The 17,848-nt window shown below is 42.0% G+C and overlaps 1 protein-coding gene across 1 annotated transcript in view; it reads left to right on the top strand.

The window, feature by feature from the left end:
• The first annotated feature begins 11,646 nt into the window (after window positions 1-11,646).
• Window positions 11,647-17,848, top strand: part of MRS2 (magnesium transporter MRS2) — a 41,564-nt gene continuing 35,362 nt past the window's right edge. The window contains exons 1-4 of the mRNA XM_029242633.1: window positions 11,647-11,952; window positions 13,779-13,852; window positions 16,246-16,282; window positions 17,524-17,636. Of these exons, the coding sequence (XP_029098466.1) occupies window positions 11,763-11,952; window positions 13,779-13,852; window positions 16,246-16,282; window positions 17,524-17,636 (414 nt within the window). The 5' untranslated portion in view covers window positions 11,647-11,762. The remainder of the gene's footprint in view (window positions 11,953-13,778; window positions 13,853-16,245; window positions 16,283-17,523; window positions 17,637-17,848) is intronic.

Genomic DNA, 17,848 nt, shown 5'->3' on the forward strand with positions numbered 1-17,848 from the left:
ACCTGGTATACAACCTAGTGCTAGGGTATTCATCAGTAAGAAATTACATCTAGAATCATGACCCAGATTACCAAAGATTCATTTACTGATGCAGAAAATAATAATATAGCTTAGAGGGCTTCCCTGATGACACAGTGGTTAAGAATCCTCGTGCCAATGCAGGGGACACAGGTTCGAGCCCTGGTCCCAGAAGATTCCACGTGCCACGGAGCAACTAAGCCTGTGCACCACAACTACTGAGCCTGTGCTCTAGAGCCCGTGAGCCACAAATACTGAGCTGGCGTGCTGCAACTACTGAAGCCCACGTGCCTAGAGCCCGTGCTCCACAACAAGAGAAGCCACTGCAGTGAGAAGCCCGCGTACCGCAACGAAGAGTAGCCCCTGCTCGCCACAACTAGAGAAAGCCCGCACGCAGCAACGAGGACCTAACGCAGCCATAAATAAAATAAATAAATGTATAAAAAATAATAATAATATAGCTTAGAAACATTCCCAATAAGAAGGGTTGAAACAAAAATGAGGTTTAGCTAACTCACCATCAGCTAAATCTTCACTTTCTGGTAAACTAAAATTATGCCATTCTGTATTATAGTCAGGATCCTATGAGAACTTCCCTTAGGCATTAGGGTTATATTAAAAATGTATGGATTAAAAAAAAAAAAACATGTATCGACGTACCTCTATCAGTTTCAAAACTTCACTTCCAGGTCTGGTAAACTGGGGAAGGTCTAGAACATTTCCAACCTTCCTGAAAAAGTGAACTTAAATTCTTCTAACATCTTCCTAGATGATCATATCTGAACACAGCTTCCCTTTGTGTTGGCAGAGGGTGTAAAAAGTACAGTGGCATATCCATATGATAAGCTCAGTTTTTAAAAGAGTAAAATGGTAAAATTTAATAAATTACATACCATGTCATACAAGGTTTTATTCTATTTATTTAACTCTATCTCGCCCACTCTAAACTTCTTCAAAGTAATTTTTCACCAAATTTGCCATATCATTCTTGGCTGTTGCCTGGAGCCAATTCAAGCACATTACAGTATGAAGTACATGTACATTTATTTTTTAAAGCATACAGATGTACTTCTATTAAGGTCTATTATCTTCACACACCAAAATCTTCACACACACATTTTGACAGCTGCTAAATTTTTATAAAAATTTTTAAGGGCTTCCCTGGTGGCGCAGTGGTTGAGAGTCCTCCTGCTGATGCAGGGGACACGGGTTCCTGCCCCGATCCGGGAAGATCCCACATGCCGCGGAGCGGCTGGGCCCGTGAGCCATGGCCGCTGAGCCTGCGCGTCCAGAGCCTGTGGTCCGCAACGGGAGAGGCCACAACAGTGAGAGGCCTGCGTACCGGAAAAAAAAAAAAAAAAGTCTAAAATCCTGCTTTATATTAAACACCTTCTCAATACACCTGTATTTGGTACATAAAGGTGGAGACTGCACCAGTTATCAGATGTCACCATATACCCTGTGTTTTCTCCAAAGGAGAGGATATTAGTTCTAATACTTTTATTCTGAAAAATTCTTTAAACCATCTATGTGGTGCAGAAATCTTTCATCTACAGGTATGTATGGTCAGGCCACTCAAGATGGCTGCTTTCTTGCTCTCTGTACCCTCCCCGCCCGACCAGGGCCTGCTTCACCTACACCCTACTCACAAGACTGACCTTCCTACATACTTGCCCCAGCTGTTGAGAGCTTATCAAAGGGGCGGTGAGGGGCGTTCCCCTCTGCTGGTTTCCCTGGTAACTAATAAGCCCACCTGACATCAGTTCCCCTATAACTGGTAACCTCCCCCCGCCCTCCCCAGGAGTAAGACTACCTCCAATTCGTGTCCACCTGGTGTTGCTCCAGGACCTGGCTTCAGAAGTGTAAGTTCGCCCATCCACTAAGCCATTGATGTTTCTGATTGCTCACTCCAGGCTCTTTCTTCCATCCTGAAGCTGGGCAAGCACAGCCCTTGTAGGCCTATGGAGCACAGCCCAACAAGGTGCTATCTTACACTACTGGTTTCAAAAAATGTAACTGAAAAAAATAAATGTAGTGGCAAGTGTTTCGATTATAAAAATGGAGATGTGGTTAGATTCACGATGGGTAAACTAGTTGTGATGGTTGATTTTATGTGTCAGCTTGACTGGGCGTCTGCGAAGGTGCTTCCAGATGAAATTAGCATTTGAATCAATGAATTCAGTAAATTGTTCTCCCCAGTGTGGGTGGGTGTCATCCAATCCACTGAGGGCCTGATTAGAAAAAAGGGCAGAGGAATTCTCCACCTTTTTTATTTTTCCTGCCTTCTGTTTGAGCGGGAATGCCTCATCTCCTGCCCTCAGACTGGTATTTACACCATCAGCTCCCTTGGTTCTCAGGCCTCAGACTCAGACTGAACTACTCACCCACTTTGCTGGGCCTGCAGCTTGCAGATGGCAGATCAAGAGACTTCTCAGCCTTCATCATCGTGTGGGCCAGTTCCTCGTAATAAATCTCCTTCTATCCTCTTGGTTCGAGTTCCCTGGAAAATCCTGACTAGTATACTAGCAGTGTTTCTGATTCCTGTATTAGGAATTCCCTGCATCATTGAACTCTGTGGGACAAGCAGGTTAGTTAATAAATAAATAAGCCAGCATAGGAATAGTGCTCCCTCTTGTGGCCAAATTCCTTGAAAATTTTCCAACAAGGGAAACCTATCTCTTGCAGACACCAGGTGTTGTCATGGACCCAGACCCCAGAGAAGCCCACTCACCATTGTAGGTGCTGTATGTAAACAGGAACGTGATTTTAGAAGCTGGGATTTGGGTTTGCGATAACGCACACAAATAAATAAGCACACACATTTAAGCCATAAAAACAGGAAAAATCATATTTTACTGGAGTCTGGTACCATTAGATTTTCACTTTTTAATGTCTACCACGTGTGAAGAATATGTCTAGAAACATCGAAAGGGATATATCTTCTAAAGGCAAAAATGGTCTTGGGGTTTTGTGGATTCTTCTCCTTGTTATAAAATACAGTAGTTCTCAATCAGGAGTGATTTTGCTCCCCAGGAGAGAGTGGTGATGTCTGGAGACATTGTCACAATTCAGGGAAGGGGTGCTACTGGGACCTAGGGGGCAGAGGACGGGGATGCTGCTAAACATCCTACAACATACAGGACAGCCCTCACCCCCAAATTATCTGGTTCAAAATGTCAATAGAGCTTAGGTTAAAAAAAAACCCTGGTATAAGAATTCTTTCATCCTTTTCATTCATTTGTAATATATAAACCTTCAACTTAACAAGTAGTATTTCTTCATCTCTTGTGTATTTTTCGACTTAACCACAATACTTCCATCACACCTTAAATGCAAGGGAGATTTCTTAGTCTCTTCAAATAAACATTCAGTGTTAAAATTTCAAAAAAAAAAAGTAGTAGTTATTAACTGCAAAGCCAAATACATTCTGTTAGAATTCCAGCAATAAAGCTAAAAATTCAGGAAGGATGATTCTTTTGAACTCAGTCTCATGTCTGACTACATCCTTTTGGATTATATATTTCGCCTTATAATGTAATATATTTACAATGTTTAACCATTGTTCTTCAAAATAGAAAATATATTTGGATGTTTTGGTTGCTAGCTACTGTGAGATACAAATTCAGTTATTCTTCTCAGCGAAATACTAGGAGAGTGAAGTTTTTAAATTAACTCCAGGTGGATCTGAAATGTTTTCATTAGGAAAACATGCCTGCTAGCGACAGGTGCGTTGAGAGCGGGAGAAAAGAGAAAAGATTGACTGCGACATACTCATCCCTCTGGCAACCAAGGAAAAGCAATTCTTTTAGGACCTGGAGCCCCAGCCTGGGATCTCTGAATCCTTAGGCTCTGTGAAAATAAGAGAAGTCTGAAAGCTATTTTCAACATTTTAAAAATACTCCAATAACAACTGAACACTTATCTACAAGAAAATTTCTTAGACTAACTAAAATTAAAATCTCGGTGTGTAGACACTTACTACATAAAAGTTCATTTCATCTGATGAAATATTGTAGGAATTTATAGATCCTGTGGGACAAAATAATACGAGGAGTCTTTTGTGATTAAATAAAAAGTTAGAAACTACTGCCCTAAGGAAACCTAGCAGTTGAAATAAGTGTGGAAAAGTATAATCATGGTACTACGATATTGCGCCAGCTCTTTTCCTCTAGTTTACTACTTGCAGTGCTTAAGCGCAGTGCTTGGTATATAATGATAAACTCAAATATTCTGGCTTAACCCAGGACTTTAAAAAGGAGTAGAACCTCAACTTCAGAATGGTGGTGACAGTAAGAAAGCCACAAGGGAAAAAATAGAAGGACGATGGGCCAGACTCCTAAACCCATCACAGAGAACCCTCCTCTCACATCAACCCTGGGGATCTGCATTTGTTTTTATCAAGGAGACCCATGGGTTGTTTCCTTATGGATCTTAGTGAAATTTAGAGCTATAGTAACTTCTAGGCCCTCACCATAACTACTCTGCCACCATAGTGAAAAGCAGTGTTCTTTCAGGGTAACTCCACTATTTTATTTGGGGGTCACCGCTGTTTAGGCCAGTACATGCTAACAACAGACAAAGTACCCACACTCCTCAGTCTCCTTTGCTGGCTCTTCCTCTATCACTCTGGTTTTGGTTGGTGTGCCTTGGAGACTGTGATCTGGACCCTTTTCTCCCCTCCTTATTATACACCCCCTGGCCCCCAGGCAATCTCCTGCACGTCTGTAGCCTCACTGATTATCTATACGCCAAATCCCCCACATTTATCCATCTAGCCTAGATAAACCCATATTCTTAGCTCCAGACCAATGATCTGTTTATTATTCAGTTGGATTATTTACTAGGCAGTCTCAAACACAGCAGGTCCAATGTAAAATTCCCAGTCTTTCCTCTGAACTATCTCTTCCTCCAGGTTTTCCTAACTCAGTCAACAGTACCATAATTCAGTATTTTACTTCTCCCAGAGTCATGGATTTCATCTTTACCTTCTGTCATTGAATGAATTGGGTCCCCATATTCATATTTTGAAGCCCTAACCCCCAGGACCTCAGAATATGACTGTATTTGGAGATAAGGCCTTTAAAGAGGTAATTGAGTTAAAAATGAGGCCATTAGGGTGGGCCCTACTCCAATCTAACAGATGTCCTTATTAGAAGAGGAAATTAGGACTTACAGAGAAACACCAGGGATGTGCGTGTGCAGAAAAAAGACCATGTGAGGACACAGCAAGTAGGCAGCCATCTGCAAGCCAAAGAAAGAGGCCCCAGGAGAAACCAAACCTGCCAACAGCTTGATCTTGGGCTCCCAGCCTCCAAAAGAGTGAGAAAATAAATTTATGTTGTTTAAGCCATACAGTCTGTGGACTTCTGTTATGGCAGCCTGAGCGCACTAATACACCCTCTCCCTCTCCCCAGTCACCAAGTCCTACCCACACTACTTCCTAAATAACTCTTCAGTCTATCCTCTCCATATCCGTTTCACCTGTCCTCATCCAAGCCCCCATCAAATCTTTTACGGATGCCTGCAGCAGCCTCCCAAAGCTCTTCCTGCTTCCCCTCTCACCCCCCATAACCCAGTCTCCAAGGGAAGCCAGAGTGACCATTGAAAAATGAAAATCGAGGGACTTCCCTGGCGGTCCAGTGGTTAAGACTCCGTGCTGCCACTGCAGGGGGCGAGGGTTCAATCCCTGTTGGGAAACTAAGATCCCACATGCTGTGTGGCATGGTCAAAAAATAACAATTTTTTTTTTTTTTTTTTTGCGGTACGCGTGCCTCTCACTGCTGTGGCCTCTGCCATTGCGGAGCACAGGCTCCGGACGCGCAGGCCCAGCGGCCATGGCTCACGGGCCCAGCCGCTCCGCGGCATGTGGGATCTTCCCGGACCGGGGCAGGAACCCGTGTCCCCTGCATCGGCAGGCAGACTCTCAACCACTGCGCCACCAGGGAAGCCCTCAAATCATGTTTTTAATGTCTGTCTCTGATACGTAAGCTCCTTGAGGCTAAGTATCGCATCTCTCTTTTTTTATATTTCCAGAGCTAAATACAGTGCCTGGAAATATTGGTTGAAGGGATGAAGAATGACCAGAATATATAATTACTTTCAAGAAATGCATCTGAGGCTCCAAAGGAAATGAATGTACTTCTCTTAAAGGCCCAAAACATTTTGGGCGAAGGCTTTGATTTGAATTCCAAAGCCAAATATTAAAGAGCCATAAAAGACAGAACTGAAGTTAAGCCAGAGGAAAATGTAAAATTATAACAGGTCTTACTTGCTTTTGGTCTATATCACTGTATTTCCTGACACTGTAAAATTATTTTGTACCTTAAATGACTGCAGAGTACTCCATCTGCTAAGAGAGAGTAGAGCTTGGCTGGAATAAGAGGTTTAAGGACACCAGTAAATATTCAAAGGAGGTATTAGGGGAAAAAAAGAAGGGACTGAGAGAGGGCAAAATAATTGGCAGGCAGCACTGAGGGCAGAGCTGGGGCTGCGAATTTTATGGGCCCCAATGAACTAGGATTTAAGCTACATGAAAACATGTAGCTTATGAATTTCCCAGGGCTGCCCTAATAAAGGACCACAAACTAGGTGGATTAAAACAACAGAACACTAGTCTTTCACAGTGCTGGAGGCTAGACGACCAAAATCGGGTCAGCAAGACCATGCTCCCTCTGAGGTCTCTAGGGGAGAATCCTTCCTTGTCTCTTTTGGCTTCCGGTAGCTTCTGGTGTTCCTTGGCTTGTGGCAGCATCACTCCAGTTTCTGCCTCCATCTTCACATGGTTGTCTTCTATCTGGGTCTGTGTGTCCCAATCTCCCTCCTTTCTCTGACAAAGACACTAGTCATTGTAGGGCACACGCTAAATTCAGGATGATTTCATCTTGAGATCCTTAACTAATTAAATCTGTAGACTCTACTTCCAAATAAGGTCACATCCTGGGACTTCCCTGGTGGTCCAGTGGTTAAGACTCTGCGCTTCCACTGTATGGGGTGTGGGTTCCATGTCTCTGGCTGGGGAACTAAGATCCCACATGCCACGCAGCCAAAACAGAACAAAACAAAAAACAAATAAGGTCACATCCTGAGATTCTGGGTGAACATAAATTTGGGGGGGGGGGCACTATTCAACTCAGTATAAACAGGGACTTGTTTCATTCACTCCTCTACCCCTAGAACTTAAAATAATACTTGGCATGAAGTTTATGCTCAATAAATATTTGTGAAATAAATGACTGCATAAACAAATAAATAAAAGAGGTGCAACAGAATCAAAGGTGCTAAGGAGTGTAGGTGCTTCCACGGAGATGCCAAGATAGGGTATCAGCACCAAAGTGAGTTACCAGATGGATTGCCAGCTGCAAATTCCCCAGGAACAATCTGAGCAGCCATCACAGGGCTCTTCAACCTCTCACCTCTCACAATATAAAAGTATTGAAAGACTGAAGACTTAGGGGCAGATATTATATGGAAGATGTGGAAAAAAAAAACTGTGCTTGGGAATCCCACCCAATCTACCACGACCATCAAGAGAAAGGAGTAGGGGAAGTGTTACCCACTCACTTCAAGTCTAGTGAGAGGAACTTACGAGCCCTCCAAGAGCTGGAAGAGATCCTAGACTCACACCTGGGCAAGGGAGACCAGCTCTGCAGGGAAGTAACTGCACTCCTTCTAAAGGTGCATGAAATCCTAGATGCAGACCTGACAAGAGGAATATCAATCTGAAGTTGTTTTTAAAAGGATCCTGCCCCAAAGAGCAGCATGTCAGGAAGAGAGGAACCTGGTCATCTGAGGCAAGAAGGGGAAGAATCTGAAAGTGATCAGGACGATCACTGCCCACATCAAAGCAATGGCAATCAGTTGGCCCTGGGTTGGGGGGTGGGATGGGAGAGGGAGGGAGGTGGTCCTCTGGAGACCACGTGAATATGCCCATGATGAAATCAGCTTAAAATCTGCCCTGCCTAGAGAGAACACGGGGCCATCTTTCAATAAACACATTTGGTTCACTTTTTTTTTAGTTCTTTTTTTATTTATGTATTTTTAAACTTATTTATTTTTTTAAATTTACTTTTGGCTGCATTGGGTCTTCATTGCTGTGTGCGGGCTTTCTCTAGTTGGCGGCGAGCAGGGGCTACTCTTGGTCGCGGTGCTTCTCATTTCTGTGGCTTCTCTTGTGGAGCGCGGGCTCTAGGCGCGTGGGCTTCAGTAGTTGTGGCATGTGGGCTCAGTAGTTGTGGCTCGTGGGCTCTAGAGTGCAGGCTCAGTGGTTATGGCCCATCGGCTTAGTTGCTCTGCGGCATGTGGGAACTTCCCGGACCAGGGCTTGAACCCGTGTTCCCTGCATTGGCAGGCGGATTCTTAACCACTGCGCCACCAAGGAAGCCCTGGTTCACTCTTAACTTTGCTTCACTGCCCCAGCAGGGTCAGAAACAGCAGCCACAGAATAAGAAAGGCAATGGGAAAGGGGTAGAAGGAGCTGCCCAGAATCTCTACCCACACCCAAAATTCTTATTTGCCCCCAGGCCTAACAAGGAAAGAGGAACCAAGTCTTTCCTTTGAATGAAGATTGAAACAGCAATTAGTATACTGGGTCTGACACTGCAAATTACTGAATTGAAGTATACAGGGTGGATGTTTTATTTTATTGATGTATAGTGGATTTACAATATATTAGTTTCAGGTGCACAACATAGTGATTCAAAAGTTTTATAGATTACACTCCATTTATAGTTATTACAAAATATTTGTTCTATTCCCAGTGCTGTATCCTGGTAGCTTATTTATTTTATACATAGTTGTTTGTACCTCTTAATCCCCTACCCCTATCTTGCCCCGCCCCACATCCCTCTCCCCACCAGTAACCACTGATTTGTTCTCTGTATCTATTAGTCTGTTTCTGTTTTGTTATATCCATTCATTTTACCTTTTAGATTCCACATATAAGTGATAACATATAGTATTTGTCTTTTTCTGACTTATTTCACTAAACATAATAGGGAGTGGATATTTTAAATTGCTGAATTGAGACTAAAATGAACATAGGACTGAAAGACCGGAGAAGTCATGGAATGAGCTCCAGTTTTCAAAAGGCAAGAGAAAGACTAGCCCCACTCGGCAGGATTAAAGAGACAAAAATAAAGTGGCTTCTATGATTATATCCCATGAGTGCAACATGCTCCAAGTACAAGTCTTAGTGGTTTCAGTGATCAGTTACATAATCTGGGCTGGGTAGAGAAGGAAGAGTATCCAGGAAGGGTCTGATGGGAGAATATAATCACTGTGGGTGTAGAGCCTCCAGGAGGATATGGTGTGCATAACTGGTATAACATTTCTGAGATGAAACAATTCTGGGTGAGAACACAATCCAGAGTGTGATCCTGGGGGATTAGGTCACCAACGTGCTTTGAAGCTCAAGATGTAAGGAAAGAGATTAAGGAACGTTAAAGCCAAATTGTTATATAGGTGCAGAATCTTTTGGGATTCTGTCATGGCTTGAGATGAAAAGGAAGGTGATGAACAGTAGAAACTAACACAACATTGTAACACAACTATACCCCAATAAAAACATTTTTTTTAAAAAAGGAAGGTGATAATCCAGATCCCATTTGCTACCACTCTCTGAAAACTGTTCCTGTCAAGATCACCAGTAAGCTCCACAGCATCACATCCACTATAGACAATTCTCATTTCTCACCAAACAGTAGTATTTGACATAACTGATCACTTCCTCATTCCTGACACACTTTCTCCACTTAGCTTCAAGGATCCCACCCTCTCTAATTTTACTTCTCCTTCCTGGCCATGCCTTTTCATATTCTGCTGGATCCATCTTCGATTCTTAACCATTAAATGTTGGAGGACCTAGAGCTGAATCACAGGAACTTTCCTCTTTCCTGTCTCACCTCCTAAGAGATTTTACCCAATCATATGGCTTTAAATATTTCTATATAGTCCCAAATGTATATATCTAGCTCCAAAATCTCCCCAGACTCCACACTGCTTACTTGATATCTATGCTTAGATATCTGTCTAGTAGAGCTCTCAAATTTAACATGCCCAGAACCAAATGCCAAGCCATCATCTGCTCTCCACCTAAACTTGCTCTTCTCCAAATTTCCCTAGCTCAGTAAATGGCACCACGATCTCCCAGTTGTTTAGGCCAAAAAATTTGGAGTCAGCTTCTATGCCTCTTAGTTTACATCCCATCTGCAAATCTTGTCAACTCAGCGTTCAGTTTATAGCACCAAATCCATCCAGTCTCCACCACCTCCACCTTAACCCAAACCATCATCACCATCTCTCTGCTTCCACACTTACCTTTCTGTAATCTCTTCCCCACACAGCCTGAACCATCCATTTAAACATAAATCAGATTTACTTCTCTGCTCAAAGTCCCCACAATAGCTCCCACCCTTCTCAGATGAAATTCTAAATCCTTGACATGAGTTTTAAGGCCATGTGTCTGGCCATGTCCCAGAGTTTTTCTAAGGCTCTGTAAGGGTCATCTTAAACAGAGTTGTCTCTTCATGCTGGGGACTAAGTATTAAAAAAGTTATCACATATTGTTTCCAAGAAATGTCTCTGAAGGCACTCAATGTTCTTGAAAGATGTATTTCATCCTTTTTGCCCTTAGTTACATGAAAAATCTACCAGTCATGTACTATATACCCAGGGCTCTTTTCCAAACCCCACCCCATCCCACTGCCAAGGAAGCACTGCTTGAAGTCCTCCTTTGCCCTCAATGCTCAAGTCAAATGTCCCCTGTTTTGGAAGCCTTCTCTCTGTCTACTGCCGCCTAATCCATCCTCAGTCTCGATACCCTACAGGGGGGGAAAAAGTTCTCTCGTGTTTCCTCAGCTCTGTATTCATACATAGTGATTGAATGGGAATCTGTAAAACTTGTGTCTGCCTTGCATTTCTACCTTGTAAGGGACAAGTCTATTAACTCACACTTTAAAAAGATGTATATATACTATATTTCATCAATTCTAAGCCTCATTTTTTTTCATTTTACAGACTGAAATTGGGATGACTCCTAAATGATATAATTAGAGAGCAAAGTTTATCAGCGATTTTTCTTTCTTGGTGGTATATAAAATGGCACCTTGAAATTGTTACTATCTTACATTTGATTAAATACGGACTATAAATCCTACGCGTTTATGTTCCTCAGTCTTCACTAGCAAAATTTAATATATCATTCCATATGACGGTTAATTATTTTTGCTACATTAAACTTAAATATAAATTGAGCTGGGAATGGGCATAATTTCCTCACTTCCAAATTGCAGACTGCATCATACGTATGAAAATGCTCCAGAGACCGCAAAGCATTATATACATGATGGGTATTTTTTCACATTTAACGATTACTAGTTAATAGAAATAATCGACGCTCTACGCGCCGACCTGACGGCTCCAAAGCCCTAAGGGTCGAATCTGGGTTAGATCGTTCGACTCACGCAGGTAAACGCGCCCCGCCCCCCCGAGCCGGTCCCTACTCGCTTTACAGGTACAGACTCAGGTGCAGGAGGCAAACTCCGATTGGCCGAGGGACACGAGATGCCCACCCAAAGGCACCGTCCGAGCATGCGCGGTAAGTTAGACGCAGGCGCGCTCCGCGCATGCCCGGTAGGCAGCGGCCGCAGCTTGGGCGCTCGCGCGGGGTCGCGAGGTGCCGGCTGCTCCGCTACCGTCAGGTATGAAGGGCTGGGGTCTTGCAGCTGCCTCCTCCTCGTTCCAGCGCCATGGAATGCCTGCGGAGCCTGGCCCAGCTCCAGCCCCGCGCGGTGAGGTTGCCCCGGCGCACCCTGTGCTCTCTGGCCTTGGGCTTGACCCCCGGGACTCGCCCCGTTGCCGCCTGCGGCCGCGCTGCCCAATTGCTCGGAAGGAGGTGGGCCGCACCGCTGTACGGGCCCCGCCGGCTCCCCACGGCAGGTACTACCCTCTCCGCCCCGCAGCCCCGGGACGCCGGGCTTGCAGTGATCCCGGGGTCCCGACCCGACCGCTGGAGCCCACGTGGCTGCTCCGGCCTCGGCCTCCAGGTCCGCCCTTGGGCGCCCGGCTCTTGTCCCTTGCACAGGTCCGCGTGCCGAGCTGCGTCCCACCAGCCCCGAACGCGACTGAGCACTGCGCCTTGTGCCCAGCTAGAGCCCGACCCGACAGGCCTCTTGTCTTTCCCACCGCCCCGGCTGCAAATCTCCAGGCCTAAGTGCGCTTGTGAAGAGACTTTAAAGAGTTTCGCTCTTACCTGTCATCATAGTGCTGAAGCTAAGATTAGGCTTATCTACCTGAAATATTTTTTTAAGTATTTTCCCTGTCTTCTGTCTCTTCCTTATGGACGGACACATTTATACCTTTTCCAGTTGCTCAGCTAAGGGGTGGGGACGCACCTAGAGGTGAGGCTGAAGACTTTGAAACTTAATGGGAAGAGTTGCTTCTGAGAAAGATCTGACTTTTTTTCCAAGTACTGTGTAACCAGACAGCCAGAAGGAGTCGGGGGATGGGGGGAGAGGGGTTGAAATTTGAGTTATTTTTTTTTCCCCCTGAATGATAGAGCATGACGGTAATACGTTGACATTTTCACAAATGTGACAGTGTGGGTGCTAATATTGCTGAGAAACAAAAGGCATTAAAATATATGGCTTCGCAAAAAATGTCCTCAAGTAAGTTTCTCAGTTGTACTCTCAAAATGCTCCCGAAGTAACTCACCATCTCCACCTTCTTCCTCATACCCATTAGGAGACTCTTTCCAAATTGGGTTACATTTCATATTCCCTTCTTTGTTTGGTAAATGCCTGGGAACCCAGGTTCAGCCCATCTAAAGTTTTAGGACAAAACATTAGATGGTAACATTTTATCTAACTTGTGACTGATTAGCAAAAGCTGATGTGTAGCTCTTTAACCTTTATTCAGCTGACCCTCATAACATGGTTTGTATTTTGTAGAAGGGAACCAACAAACCTCAGGTGGTAACAAATTACATGTCTTTAAATGTATGTAATAGGAAGGAATAAGATCAGAAGTGAGAATATATCTACACGTTCTGTAGATAGGAATTCTGTTCATTCCTCTTATGTTTAGTATTTTGAACAGTGTCCTTTGTCAGGCATTACATTTACTTGGTTATACTTGAGAGCTCACTTCAGTTTAAATCACATGTTTTAAATAGGTTTATTTTCAGATAAAGATTTGTCTTTATTCCAGTTCACTGCGGTCTCCATTCCAGTGCAGTAGGTTATTTCATAAGTATGTTCACTCTAAAGTATATGTGTGGAAAAGAACGTAGTACATAGAAGTAAAATCAGTAGGTTTCATAATTTATAGGTCAAATAATCCTGATATTGGACTGCTGAAAGGTCACGTGGTTCTTGGAATGTATGTTTTCCAAACTGTACCAATGTAACTTGCATGAAGAGCCTTTCTAAACTAGGCAAAAAAGAATGGACATTTTATTTTAATCTCAGAACATTGTTATACACTTGTTCATCCTACTATAAGATATCAATAATACTTAGAAAGGAAAAGCGGTGACTGGAATCCACAGATGATTCTAACGCCTCACCTAAGCTACTCATTCATTGCCAAACATAACATTATCACCTACAAATATTAGCAAGAGTGTTTCTTATTTTCCCTCTAGGAAAAAGATTCAAAACATAGTAAAATAGGCTGAAGACCTCCACATACTGTGAGAATTGTATCTTAGCTGCATGTGAAAACCAATCATATGATCACAAGGAATTCTCTGATTCGTTTTTCAGGTGAAATTCACCGGTTTAGAACTTCTGATGTCTCTCAAGCCACTTTAGCCAGTGTAGCCCCGATGTTTACTGTGGTGAGTATGTGTGGTCCGTTTGATGATACTACTTACTTTGTTTTATAATGAATCCTTATAAGTCATTGTCTTTTGCTTAGCCAGTGACCTGAGTACCAGCTAGGTTTGCTTCACAGCACTCTTGAAACTTTGCTAATGACTATAGAGCTCATCTTTTAATACTAGAACAGGTGGCTCAAATCACAATTCAGAGCTTCCTATTTGAATACTCAAGATTTCTCCAGAAATCTGTTTAGAAATCCTTGAAGGCTGTTAATTACAAAACGGCTTGAACCTGTGCTATGCAACGTAATATGTGCAGAAGCATTTTGAGGGCAGCAGTGTATTACCTGAGAGTGCATGCTTTGAAGGGTCATGATCTCTGCAGCTTTCTCTTTTGTTCAGAAAAAAATTGAATAAAATAACACAAATGGTGTGTCTCACATATTTAGAGAGAGAAAAATAAAGTGCTTGCTCTGAGCCAGAGTTTCTAATTTCAGATCTCAACTCTGTCTCTTACTAACTGGATGGATTTGGACAAGTTATAACATCTTTGTGCCCTAGTTTTCTCATCTGTATACTGGGGGTAAAAGTACCCACCTTATAGAATTGTGAGATTTAAATTAACTCACATATGTAAAACTCTTAAGAATAATATCTCATGCATGGTAAGCATTCAGTGTATATTAGCCATTATATATCATTCTTATTATTTAGGCATACTAACATAAGAACTTTTCTTTATCAACTATACAGAACAAGATAACTTTTACACGTAGTTCTGGGGGTTATCACTCTTATTCGCTGTTCCGGAAGAGTTAGCCAGTTGAATTAACAGTACAAAATCAGGTGTTAAATATTGAACGAAGGTTCTTTGCAGATGAAATCATTGTCTACCAAGAGCACTTAAAATCAGTTGATGCTATTTGAAATAATGTGAGTTATATTACAAGGTAAACATTTTTTTAAAAAAATCAGTTTGTATGATCTCATGGGTTTTTTTAAATCAAAAAGATCCCATTAAGGAAAAAATATAAATATTGAGATGCAAAAATATTCACCATACATTGTTAAGTTGAAAGTGGAGGGGAGACTGCAAAGAAGTGTGTGTAACATGAACATATTTAATAGGAAAAAGTCTGGAAGGACATTCAGTAAAATATTAGCATGGTTTTCTCTAAAATTTGTGACCAAATAGTTTTATTTATCTTTATTTTCAAATTTCTGCAGCAGACGTATATATTTGTGAAATAAGTGTAAGGAGGTAAGCTAGTGTGTATTACACAAAACATAAAGCTTCCCTTGATGTAAATTTCCCTTGAACTCTGATGTTTTATGATACTCATATATTCCTGTTGATCTTATCTTTGCTCATGAGAAGCAAGCTGAAATATATATTGTGAGGTTTTATTGTGTTATTATTAACACAGCATGTGTATTTTCCATGGTAATAACCCAGGACTTGGACCTACAACTGTATCTTAGAGTGTGTCTTCCTGAAAATGCATATTTAATAGTAATTAATACAGCTCAGTACCTAGTGTTTCATTAAATATTATTTGACATCTTCAAACTTGACTATGGACAAGTATTACAGGAAAACCTTCTCTCTGCTTTATAGGAAATAAGCAGTTTCTGCATTGTGTCCTCTTTTTAAACTATCAGAAGAGGTCTTTTTTGTAAACATTTATTGATTCTGCAACACCCACCAGAGAGACTTCATAGCCTCCCATAGATAATTAGATTCACAAGATAAGCCACACTTGGTCCCAGTCTGTTCAGAAGGATAAAGGATAGGAAGTGCAGAAGGGCAGCATTAGGTGTTTTCTCTTCAAAAGAAGTCCTTACAGCCACGCAGGGGCTCCTGTGGCCCCCTGTGTGACAGCTCAGGTGCGAGGAGAGGATATTCTCAAATGTGGGTGTGAGATCCACCTTGGCTTAGAATCCCCAGGCCCTCTAGTGCCAGTATCTTGTAACCATCCCAGAGACACATCCAGGGCTCCCGTAAGGAGCATAGTCAGTTACAGGAACCACTACACTCGGGAAAGACAGAACCATGGCTTCCCAACAGGTGTCTGTAGTCTGTTCTTAGTCTTTCCAGTCCAGAGCAGTCTGTCTACCAGTCATTGGGCACTTTTGCCATAAGCGTTGTTGCCTCGTAACACAACTGACACTCCTTTATCAGATCTCCCGGGGAACCAAGTTAGAAAGTTAATCCAAGGTAAGATTTGTCCTAGCAAAGGGAAAGGGAATTTTTTTTTTTTGACCCTTAACTCATGACTGAATTTAACTTAAGGGCAGTTATGGTTTTTATCTGTATTTCAGTATTTGGGAGGATTATAATGCCATATGATATGATACCATAAATAGTGTACTGATTTGGGAGAAAATAATATTTTATTATCTCTCTCCAGACAAAATTTGACAAAGCGGGAAAGGTTACTTCTTTTGGTGAGTATCTGTAATTTTCTTTTAAATCACTCGTCAGTGAATGAGTGAACCCACTGGAAGTCAAGAAATTATAATATTTTGAGTAGAATATTCTTTGCATATATGGATGTGTTGAAGGAGATCTTTTTCAGCATTTGCCCATCTGTCCTAATTGGAACTGGCAACACCTGACCTGTGTTGTTGTTGTGTCAGGAGCCACTTTCACTCTAATAGGATGTTAAGAGCGTAGGCTGGTGTGCAGCTGAGAGAGAAACACTCTTCTCCCTTTTGTTTCTCTCCATTAGTCTCCCTTCCAGTGCCCTGGTCCTCATGTCCCTCTCCTCCTGTACCATGTTGAAGGCAGAGAATCACATAATACCACTGTTACTGCAGTAACACTGGGTGACAGCAGACAGAAGGGACAGGGCACTGGATGGCGGTCAGATGGAACTCTGCCAGTGATGGCTCTTATGGACGGTTACTTTTTCAAATGAAACCAAGCATTACTTTACTGTCTGACCTCAGGTGCAGGTTTCAGGTCTCCCATGTCCTTCCCACCCCGTGGTCCTGTTCCTGCTATTGCTAAGATCCTAGTGGAGTATTTTGGGCATTTTTTGGCTCGGCATCTCCTTCAAAAGGTTGTTCTACTTAGAGCTCTGTCACAGGTGTGGCTTGATACTACAAGAATAGATGCTACTATTACCAGCATCATTTCTTGAGTTTCTTCATCTGTTTTGCTTTCTCTTAGGTAATAAATTTAGTTCTTGGGTAGGAGAATCTAGTGTGAGAACTGACTTCATTTTCTCATTTTGTATTAGTCCAAGAACAAAGAAAATTGAACTTGTCTGTTCATAGATTTAAAATGCTGAAGTTGATAATGTAGTAAGGAAAAAATAGAAAATAGAACTGTAGTTCTATACAGTTCATATTTAAAAATCCATGAATCTAGAGCTAGAAATTGATACTGTAAATTCCAATGATGTATAGCTATGGTTTTTATATTGGTCCCAAGGGGCTTTTCTAAGTACAGAGAAATTTTATGAAGTATGGTTAAAAGGAGAAAAGAAAAATTAGTTTGACCAGATTTAGCCTGAGTATGTTTTTGAGGTAGAAATGGGTATTAAAAAGACCCAGTTTAGCTCTTGTTTCTGGTAGTAATAGAAGATTATCTTGGTGGTGGGAGGGGTACTCTGATATAAAAATCTAAACTTTTTGGTTTATTGGTTTACCCACTCTTTTTATTGAACATGTTTCTTTTATAGAAAAGAAGAAAACTGACTTATATCAAGAATTAGGTCTTCAAGCCAGAGATTTGAGGTTTCAGCATTTAATGAGCATCACAACCAGAAACAATAGGATTATCATGAGAATGGAGGTAAAGGATTTTATTTCATATACATTTCTCCACTGCAGTCTTATAAAAGTTCCTAACTATCTTGATCAATAACTAGGTTAAAAGTAATTTCGTAATAAAAATAGCTATGTGAAACATAGAATATCTTATAATATAACATGTTGTTAAGAGTAAAACTCATTTTACATGGATTATATACATATACTCAGCAGGCATAGCACTGCTCTATTTAT

Source organism: Monodon monoceros, unplaced genomic scaffold, assembly GCF_005190385.1.
Source record: "Monodon monoceros isolate NGI ecotype Baffin Bay Population unplaced genomic scaffold, NGI_Narwhal_1 Super_Scaffold_3, whole genome shotgun sequence".
Taxonomy (NCBI): Eukaryota; Metazoa; Chordata; class Mammalia; order Artiodactyla; family Monodontidae; genus Monodon; species Monodon monoceros.